The sequence below is a fragment of the Mus caroli genome, chromosome 17 (assembly GCF_900094665.2).
Source record: "Mus caroli chromosome 17, CAROLI_EIJ_v1.1, whole genome shotgun sequence".
NCBI classification, from domain to species: domain Eukaryota; kingdom Metazoa; phylum Chordata; class Mammalia; order Rodentia; family Muridae; genus Mus; species Mus caroli.
This window is the reverse complement of record NC_034586.1, coordinates 41,431,097-41,441,750: the sequence shown is the minus strand read 5'-3', so window position 1 is coordinate 41,441,750 and position 10,654 is coordinate 41,431,097. Positions and strand designations below refer to the sequence as shown.

At 42.6% G+C, this 10,654-nt stretch overlaps 1 protein-coding gene across 5 annotated transcripts in view; it reads left to right on the top strand.

Moving 5' to 3' along the window:
- Runx2 (RUNX family transcription factor 2) overlaps positions 1-10,654 on the top strand; it is a 209,290-nt gene that overhangs the window by 85,546 nt on the left and 113,090 nt on the right. For all 5 annotated transcript variants that reach the window (XM_021186137.2, XM_029471398.1, XM_021186134.2 and 2 more), the window contains one exon: positions 5,223-5,379. In XM_021186137.2, coding sequence (XP_021041796.1) covers positions 5,223-5,379 — 157 coding nt within the window. The remainder of the gene's footprint in view (positions 1-5,222; positions 5,380-10,654) is intronic.

Genomic DNA, 10,654 nt, shown 5'->3' with positions numbered 1-10,654 from the left:
TCTTAACAGTTAAAGAGTGATATCTCTCTCTCTCCTTCCCTCTTCCTCTTTCTCTGTCCTCTCTGTCCTCTCTGTCCTTTCTTCCTTTCTTCCTTTCTTCCTTCCTTCCTTCCTTCCTTCCTTCCTTTCTTTCTTTCTTTCTTTCTTTCTTTCTTTCTTTCTTTCTTTCTTTCTTTCATGGTTGTTCTTTTTGCTCTTTAGAATGTTTTTCCATTGCTTGGGTTTGGTACAGATGAAATGTGTAAAAATTTCCTCATTCTTTGGTTTTCTTTTAGATAAACATGGTTGGGAATATTCAAAGGAGACTTTTAAGCTTCAGACATCTACTTAAAAAGTCTCAAACATGTAATTATACTTCTGACTGATATAAAGTTAAATACAGTACCCCCCCCCCCAGACATTCACCACTCCTCCTCAGAAACAATGCTGGTCAGTCGGGTCTGCTACAATGAACAGCAGAAAATACAATATAGTTTAGTCCTTGCACTAGAGTTCAGCCTTATCAGAAAGATTGCCACTGTGTGTGTTGGCATGTTCTCCAGACCCAGGTCTAAGCGTCATAGAATGTGCACACAACTGTCTGTTTTGCTAAATATGATATACAAAGCAAACCCATATTTAATATGATTGTTACTACGCTGCATTAATAAAGTGGATTTATGGATTTCACTCTCAGGGATCTTTTCTTTCACATTTTCCCTTATTGAATCAACTTTTGTCTTCTTTTAACTAAAAGAAAAGTTCATTATGTTAAAAAATATGTAGTAAAATAATAATTTTCCAAGCTCTTGAAAGCCTTTAAACCGAGGCAGATTTCTTTATATATATATATATATTTTGAAACACTGCTCAGCTGGAGTGAAACCCCTGGGGAGCAGTCCTTTACCTTTGGACAATACTGCAGAACATTTGAGGCTGTGAGGCCTCACATACGCAGTGACACTCTTAAAGGATGCTTACCACTAAACGCCCGTGTTTAGCAGCAGACTCAACCATCACTCTCCTTATCTTACTAAAACCAAGATCACTATAGTGACACTCTGTGCTTATGTGGCATCTTCTACATTTTACAGCTTAAAAATGATTTCCAATGTATATTGGGGAACTCTGGTTCTTAGAGATGAAATGATTGGTATAAGGGTCAGAGCTATAGGTAAAGTAGGGGGAAATGGAGCCTTATGCTTTTTAGTACATACAGTCTCTTCTCAGATAGTGTTAACTTTCTTTAGCCTTTATTAATATTCATTTTCAATAGAAAGCCAGGCATCAGGGGTTAAACTACAATCTGCTGAAGACACAAGAGGTCTTCATGTTCAGATGAATGTTGGCAGATATAGTCAATTATTTCTGTATTTTCAAACGTGCCTTTTTTTGGCATCAGAGAAATACTCCATCTTCAGGAGCCCAGCACTTGTCTTAGTAACCTTCTCTGCCCTTCCCAAGTTGCTAGACAGAGGTGACAGAGAGGCTCAAGGCATTTGCTTTTGACCCAGGAGACTTCTCGAGTTGAGAGTAGCTGTGTACTCCAGGTAATGCCGGTCTGCAGTGAGGACAGTGCTGTCTGAGGGATGCTGACTCATTCTGTAACTGGTTCCCTCAGCAGGTTAGCTGGTAGCCCACAGAGCTGCTGGCTGCTGAGAGCAGTGCTTTCTATGGAACTCTTTCATTTACTTGTTCCACACACACATACACACACACACACACACACACACACGCATGCACACACACAGACACACACTGGTACACATACATACACGTGTACACACAGACATACAGATGTACACACATGTACATGCACAGAAACATATACATACACATGCACACACACAGACATACACATACATACACACGTATAGAGACACACACAAAGACACGTGTACATACACACACATAGACAAAATGACATACACATACGCACCCATAGACATACACATATACATGCACACACAGAGACACACTTACATACACATGTACACACATAGACATGCACAGACACACATGCACAGACACAGACATACACACATACATACACACACAGAAAGACATACACACAGTCACACGGACATAGACATTCACATACACAGACATACACACATACATGCACACACACAGAGACACATACTCACATATTCCTCTCTCACATATAAATGTGTGTGTGTGTGCATGTGTGTTTGCACATTGCTATGCGATGTCATAGAGTGCTATGGCATGCATGTGGTGATCAGAGAATGACCTCAGACATTGGTCCTTGTGTTCTCCACTGTCCCAGGCAGTCTCTTTGCTGTTTGCTGCTGTGTACCAAGCTAAATGACTCACAGGCCACATGCCCAATCTCCCAGTAAGGGTGCTGGTATTACAAAGGTCAGACCTACATCTTTTTATGTCTGCCCTTTACATTGGCTCTGAGGATTTGAATCATCCCCTATGCTTACATAAAAAACACTTTACGCACCGAGCCTTCTTTCTACCTCCTATTGTATGTATGTATGTATGTATGTATGTATGTATGTATATATGTATGTATTTTTGTTTTTTTCGAGACAGGGTTTTTCTGTATAGCCCTGGCTGTCCTGGAACTCACTCTCTCAGAAATCCTCCTGCCTTTGCCTCCCAAGTGCTGGGATTAAAGGCACGTGTTACCACTGTATGGCCTCTACCTCCTTTTTTTTTAAATACTCATCAAACACTTCTGAATATGCCAGATAGTGTGAGGAGAGTTGAGGTTTGTAAATAAACTAGATGAAATGAAGGCCATTCCTTAAACCTGGGGACTAATTTATTAAAAACCATCATTAATTATCAATCTATATGTAGTAAAAATGAGGGTGACTAGATAGCATGGGGCACTGGGAATGTGAGCCCTACACTACACTATAAGGAACAGCTTCTTGATTTTGCACTGAACAAGGTGTGAGGTTGGTAGAAACTGAGAAACAGTCTAAGAGTCAGAGTAACAGGAAATCTTGATGAGGTTTTATTTTGTGTCACTGTTTTCCTGGCTGGCAGAGAGGATATAACGAGGGGTCTGACCTGGGATAGAGGTTACAGAGAGGGAAAATTTAGTCCTGTTTATCAATGTACAAGAAAGTATACATAAGAAGGACACATAACAAGTGCGTTCAGGAGTATCTAGACGTGTTCCCTAGAGCTTCTGACAAATGAGAGCTCAGAAGCAGAAGTGGGGAAAGACCTAGTGATGGGTGCTTGTTAGATAGACAAGTGCACGGGGTGCCTTGCTAGACAGACAGGCACACGGGGCACCTTGCTAGACAGACAGGCGCACGGGGCACCTTGTTAGACAGACAGGCACACGGGGCGCCTTGTTAGAGGAGTTACTTTATCTGGCTCTTGCCCAGTTACTGGGAGAACTCTGGGCACTAGGTGAAGACATGGGAACAGGCTGGGCAGAGGATCCTGGGAGTTGCTGGAGAGGAAGGGACTGTCACTGTGAAGCAGGGTCTTGGTGATGGATGGAGAACAGGGGACAAGGAAGGGTCCCTGTGACTGGCATTCCATCGCTTAGGTTGCATGCTAACCCAGTGTGCACAGCTAACCTGGCATAAGGAGTTTCTGAATGTGTTAGCCTCAGCGACAGATGATCCTGTATCTCGTCTGAAAAGCTTCAGATGAGTTGTTGAAGACTGGGGGGGACAACCGTGTCATTCCAATATGGTAGATGACACAAAATGGACTTGTGGGTACGAGTGTGTGCTGACTTTTGTGCTGGTGTGCATTTGGAGGTCAGAGGTCAATACTAGGTGTCAGGTTTTGGAGCTGTCTGTTTTTGGGAGGGATCTTTCTTAGGACATTTTGATTAGGGTTAAGATGGCTGGCTGATCTACCCTAATCTCCCCTTTCCTGTTTCCCAGCACTGGGATTCGAAGCATATACCATACCACCTGGCTTTCTACAAGGTGATCACACTTGGGTCCACATACTTGCCAGGCAGGCACTTTACCAACCCAGCTCTCTCCCTAGCTTGGGATATGTTTCTTGAATGTAGAACTCAGTTGTCATTTTTCACCCCTGGATAGGTCTCCGTTCTATGCCCAGCCGATTCTCTTGATAGCTTTGACTATCCCACTGGGTCCCACACAGTTAAGGATGCAGTATACATTCACAGTGCCATTAAAAGGTGACCATTTAGTCCCCTAACAGATCTGTATCCAGTATTTCAGCCAGGACTAGGAGTTTCACCTGAGTCCTTTTCCATAGAGCCAATCAGGTCTCTCCCTCTCTCTCTCCCTCTCCCTCTCCCTCTCCCTCTCCCTCTTCCCCTCCCCCTCCCCTCCCCCCTCCCCCCTCCCCTCCCCCTCCCTCTGTGTGTGTGTGTACTCACACACACATACACCATCAGAGTGCATATGGAGACCATGGAGGTCAGAGGTCAACATTGACATATCTTCCTCAATTGCTTTCGGCCCCATTTTAAAGTTACATTTATGTCTGTCTATAATCACACTCAAGTCCATGTGGAAGTCAGAGGGCAAGTTGTAACACTGTTTCTCTTTTATCATGTAGGCCCCAGGAATGGAACAGAAGTCATCAAACTTGGTGGAAAGTGCTTAATCCAGGGAGCTAGCCTATCCTTTCTGCCCTCCACCTTAGGTTTCATGTAACCTGAAGCTTGCAGATTAGGCTAAGGCGGGTGGCTGGCAAGCCCCTCCCCCGAGATTGTCTATTTTCTACCTTCTAGCAGTGGGGTAGCATACAAGCTGTCTTTCCTCAACTTCTCACATGGGTGCTGAGGATCTGAACTTGAGTCCTCGTGCTTCCGTAGCAAGCACGTAACCTCCATTCCCCTTCTGTTTTTAGCTCAAGACCTGACTCGAGACCACACCCCAGGACTCTTGTGGCTGTAGACAGGAGATGCCTTAATATGTATGGTGCAATCTGCAGATGGGGCATCAGCCTTCTTTCTGAAGTATAATTCCTGCAGACAGCCTAACATGGGGATTTAATAAAAGCATACATATATTCTGTGAAGAGCTGAACAATAAATAAAGACAAATTTAGCTTGCTTTCAAAGTGGGTGGACCCTGAATCGCCAGTGTATTTGAAGTGGTATCACAACCCAACTACAGATGCTTCCCTTCTGGTCTGCCACCGCCGGACCACAGCGCCAGGTCCTGATAAGACACCATTTACAGTGAGCATGTGTTCTCTGTCCTTAAGTGTTTCTGATGTGCCACTGTTCCTTCTGTATTTCCTGTTTTATGTAGGTTGTAGCCCTCGGAGAGGTACCAGATGGGACTGTGGTTACTGTCATGGCCGGGAACGATGAGAACTACTCCGCCGAGCTCCGAAATGCCTCTGCTGTTATGAAAAACCAAGTAGCCAGGTTCAACGATCTGAGATTTGTGGGCCGGAGCGGACGAGGTAGGTCTCCGATTTTTAATACTGATCCTGGGATAAGGTTGTTAGGCTCTCTGATGCAAGCAAACTTGTCTCTATATACAAACGAAGTAGCATCTCCTTTCCTTATTGAAACAACCACCGTAGGTTTGCTTAAATAAATCCAGATGCCCTTGAGTGTTCTCCGGAGTAGCTAGGCCTTTTTCGTTGGTTTTATTATATAGAGGAGTCAAACAATGTTTTCCGAAGAACTCTCGCTCCTAATTTCATGGGGTTTAGCACGTACAGTAGGGAAAAGAATGTTTGGAGGGTCAGGTTCTGAGTTAGGAGGAGTCACGTGACGTGAGTGGCCTGAGAGGCAACGGGGAAAGGAGAGTGATTGCTTTGGAGATATTTCCTGACAACCTCCGCTTACTCTGAGTTGATACAGGGACAGTTGGAGCTCTTATTGTCCTTTAATGATATCTCCTGTGGATGATTTCAAGTATTCTTGTAATAAGAATTGATTAAAATATTTATTTAGGTTTTTTTTTTTTTGACAAGGTCTTACTGAGTCGAGCTGGCTGGCCTTACTATGTACACTACTCAGAAGACCGACTCTAAAATCACCTAGACAACTCATGGCTATCTCCATGGTGTCACAGGATTTAGGGTCTTCAATCATTTGAATCCACACTAAGATATGAGGAACATTTAGCAGAATCGCAAAGCAGGAAATATTCCTTTAAAGGAATTCTCACCATAGTTTCAGAAATGGAATTATTATTTTTTTTTGCTAGAGTCTCTAAGGAGATCAATACTTTTTAAAAAAATTTTTTATTGGATGTTTTCTTTATTCACATTTCAAATGTTATCCCCTTCCCTGGTCTCCCCTCCGGAAACCCCCTATCCCATGCTTCCTCTCCCTGCCTCTATGAGAGTGCTCCACCACCCACCCACCCAATAGTTTGTTTTTATTTACTTATCCTCAGAGAGACTTCTCTTGGTTACTCGCCTATCAGAAGTATTATGCTCATTCAATTTATTGGTTCTAATATTTCCTTTTAAAGTATTACACTAAGAAGAGAATAAAAAAGTGGGACCCCTTTAGGAGTGAAGTGAGGCGAAACGATGGAGCCTGTGTGTTCGCTCCAGCCCAGGTTTGAATCAGGAAATGAGAAACACCACTCTAAACTGTGTCTAATAATTACTCTCTAGTTTGGATCATATGTCAAATTATTACCATTGTAAAAACTTGATAAGGGAAATTTAAGCAAGGCTGTTTCCGATGAGAAGTTCTAGTTACTTTCTAGGAATAGGGCCAAGTAGTACAACTTAAGACAAAAAGGATGCATGCTAATGAGATGCTGTCGCTGAAAGGTGGTTTCAACCAAAATGAGGTTCAGAGCCTCTGACAGCATCTAACTAGAGTGTTCCTTTGTGCTCCTTCATCAGAAGAGCAAGAACACACAGCTTCTATCTCCTGACTAGGTTTGGAGGGTGCAGGGTGGTGCAGACATTCAGCCATCCTTTCTTCTACTCCTTTTGCTTTGGTTGGTTTCTTAGTTACTGTTGCACGATACAGTTAAAAGTTTCTCCTTTTTCTTTCTGGAAAAAAAAAAAAAACCAAACACAAAACTAAACATAATGAGGCACCTGTATGCTCTAAAGTAAACAGGATAACATAGCGTATGCTCTAAATTGTACCTTTAGTCTTCTGTGACTGTAACCGGAGTGATGAATTTTAGAATTTAAAGGATGGGGCGCTACTCTTAATTTTATTTTACAGATCCAAAGTTGTGTTTTCGTTTATTGTACTTTTGTGTTATATAGATGCTAAATCACATGTTATATAGATGCTAAATCACCCCCCCCTTTTTTTCCTGATCAATTTGACTAGAAACTATGGTGGAGTGATAGTGTACTTTGTAAACCCTCAACATATTTATTTAAGAAACTTCAAAAGGAAACAAAGGGTGTGCACTGTTTTACTATATTGGCTTTCTGAGTTTTGGCTGGTTTCCCAAATAGCAATTTTTATATTAAAAAAAAAAAGACAGACTTAACTGCTTGCAGACTTTTCACGCATGGAAGATGAAGGAAGCCTCTTTTGATGAAGTGTAATTATGTCCAAACAGAGCTGACCCCCTCCCCCTATATTTCTTATGATCTTAACTGAAGAAAGTAGGATTTTTCCTTTGAAGCAGCCGGGACGTGGTAGAGGATCTGAAGTGCTCCAGTCTGCTGCCAGAGGCAGGATGGAGAAATTGGTCCAGACTTGTCTTCGAGACTTGGGGGAGGAGGGGGAGGAGGGGGTGGAGAGAGAACGAGAGAGAGAAATTGATTTATCACTAATAATAGATTTTTATATTACTGTATTACTTTGAATAAGAGGAAGCAGTAAGACTGAGCTAAAATGGAGAGCACAAACTCAGAGTGCATCAACAAGAGGTGGCTCTTGATGAAAATGAGTCAAGTTCTCAGTCAGGAAACCCTCTAGCGTGACCTGCTTTTTACAAGACCATCTCCAGCTTCCTCTTTGGTTTCTGCCCATCTTCATTTATGCTGCTAATTCTTCTCCACGGGCTTTGCCCACTGGACTTTCTCTCCCAACTTTACCAAATGTGACTTTGATGGTGTTCAGAAGAAAAGAAAAACAAAACAAAACAAAACAAAACAAAACAAAACAAAAAAACAAGTTCCATAAACATTATATTTCTTTTAACCTTTTCACTGTTGGATCAAGTGGATCATAGACTCTCTGAAGTTGAAAACTGGCCTTCGATTATAAAGCATCCACGTTTCCATGCTTCCATTCCATTTTGCTTCCTAGATCATCACAGGACCACAACATTCAAAACTGCTCAGTACAAAGTACAGCACCACTGAGACGTGCGTGTGGCCAGGCAACGTCTCTTCCCTTTTCTCCTTAGTATTTTACACCATTTCTCCTTCTCCTCTTCCTCCTTCTCCTCCCCCCCTCCTCCTCCCCCCCTCTCCTCCTCCTCCTCCTCCTTCTCCTCTTCTCCTCCTCTTTTGGTGTGCTTGCTCTCTTTTGACATCATGCTTGCTGCTTTTAATTTACAAGTCTTTTTAAAGCATTTACAACTCACAGAGCATGGTGTTTTGTCAATTTAGGACACAATCCTGCGTACAGTCTATGTCTTCTGGCTCTTCCTGGCAGCCTTTAAGGCTAAATTGGAATTGTCTTCCAGTGACAGTTCCTGCTATGTAACTAAGAAATGATATGACTTTGGGTGGTATTTCGGGATTAGCTCTTAGATGAAGCTGTGGATGACATAATTGGCTTTGCCTGAGCAGGATTCTGTGTGTCAGGGGGTTATGAATGTGCTTGCACATGTGTGCTGACATGTGTACCTGTATGTAGTGCATGGGGCCCTCAGCAATGGATGCTGACATGTCTTATTCCGTGTTTTCACCACTGCTTTTTCCAAGACATAGTCTCTCAGTGGACTGAGTCCACTAGCCTGGGTGGCTCAGTGTTTCCCCTCTGTACTTTGCTCTCCAGCTCTGGAGTTACAGGCATACATCACCATTCTCTCTCTCTCTCTCTCTCTCTCTCTCTCTCTCTCTCTCTCTCTCTCTCTCTCTCTCTCTCCCCCTCTCCCTCTTCCTCTTTCCCTCTCTCCTTCTCTCCCCCACCTCTATCAATATGGGTGCTGAGAATCTGAACTCAGGACTTCTTTACCCCCTGAGCTATGTTCCCAGCTCAAGTAAGATTTGTGTTAAATGTCATCCATAGTCTTCCATTAGTGGATCATGGATGGATGGAACCCTGGCACTGTTAAAATTCATAATCCTGGGGACTGGAGAGATGGCTCTGTGGCTAAAAGCACTTGCTGCTCTTCAAGAAAATCCAGTCTAGGCTGGATTCCTAGCACCCCACATGGCTGCTGGCCCTGTTGGCCACCTTAGTTCCAAGGGGAATCCAATGCCCTCTTCTGACCTCCAAGGGCATCAGGCATACACGTGGTGGACAGATATACCTGAAGGCAAAACACCCATGCACATAAAATTATGTATAAAAATGTAATCCTGGATCCTTGGAAAGTGGAAATTGGGAGACTTGTTTTAAGTTAAGGAAATCATGAATACCCACATAAACTTTTGACTCCGGAAATGCAGCATTATTGTAAGACGAGCTAATTAGTGAGTCTGGACAGAGTTTCTGCAAGTTTCTTCCACACTTTAGGGGCTGGGACTAATCGGAAGTGCAAAGAGCCCCCCTTTAACTTTGCTTTATTGTTAAAGCACAGTTTGAGCTTTAGGAATCCAGTCTGCAAGAGGAGTTTCTTCCCCAACCTTACTTCTCCTTAAAGCAGGCTTTGTTTGTTTTAAATTTCAGCTTTATTTATTCATTCACTTATATTTATTTAGGTTTATTTTATGTTATGTGTATGAGTGCTTTGCCTTGCATGCATATCTGTGTACCACATATGTGCCTGGTGCCTAAGGAAGTGGTGAGCCTCCATGTGGGTACTGGGAATCGAACCTGAGTCCTTTGCAACAACAAGTGCTCTTAACCACTGAGCCAATTCTCTGGCCCTAAAAGGATTTCAAGAAGGAAGACTGGTTTATCTTTGAGTATTTTGTTGCTCTGGTCTTGAAGGGTGGATTTTGTATCTGGGTTTGTTTCTATATGCAGTGTGTTTGTTTCTCTGACTTTGGGAGGAGCACAGACAGCTTATTAAACCAAGCAGGTTGTAAAGATTTAAAATGGAAACATCTCCCAAACCAGTCATGATATATCCACTGACATCATCACTAGCAGAGCCTTCAGAGATGCTGAAGAAGAGCATACGCATCCTTGATGTATTAACATCAGCACCAAGGATGCTGTCTTCCAATCATGGTCTTTGGAGATACTGTGAGAAACGGAATCCTGAGTGTGTGGACTACTGATCTCACCCAGAAGAATGTTTTTAAAATGTTTTAATTCAAATTAACTTTGAATCCAGAGACTCGGCCGTGATTTTTAGTTCTTAATCTGGGCCTCCCCCTCAACTTTTTGATCTGAGTTTTGGTTGACTTTGAGGTCTTTGGGACTGGTTTAGACTCCTGGCTGCCTTATTCTTCTGGCCAGTGTAAATGTTCACAACAGATCTTCTGTACAGAGTCAAATGACTTAAACCCATGTACTATCTTATATGTAATAACTACAATGTGCTGCATCAATGATGCTTATAAATAGATAAATTCATCTGACGCATTCATCCATTTAGATTTATTATTTCTGGGCACAGGGAGCTAATGGGGACTCACAGTTTCTAATTCCCTTTCCATATTCTGCAGCAAAATA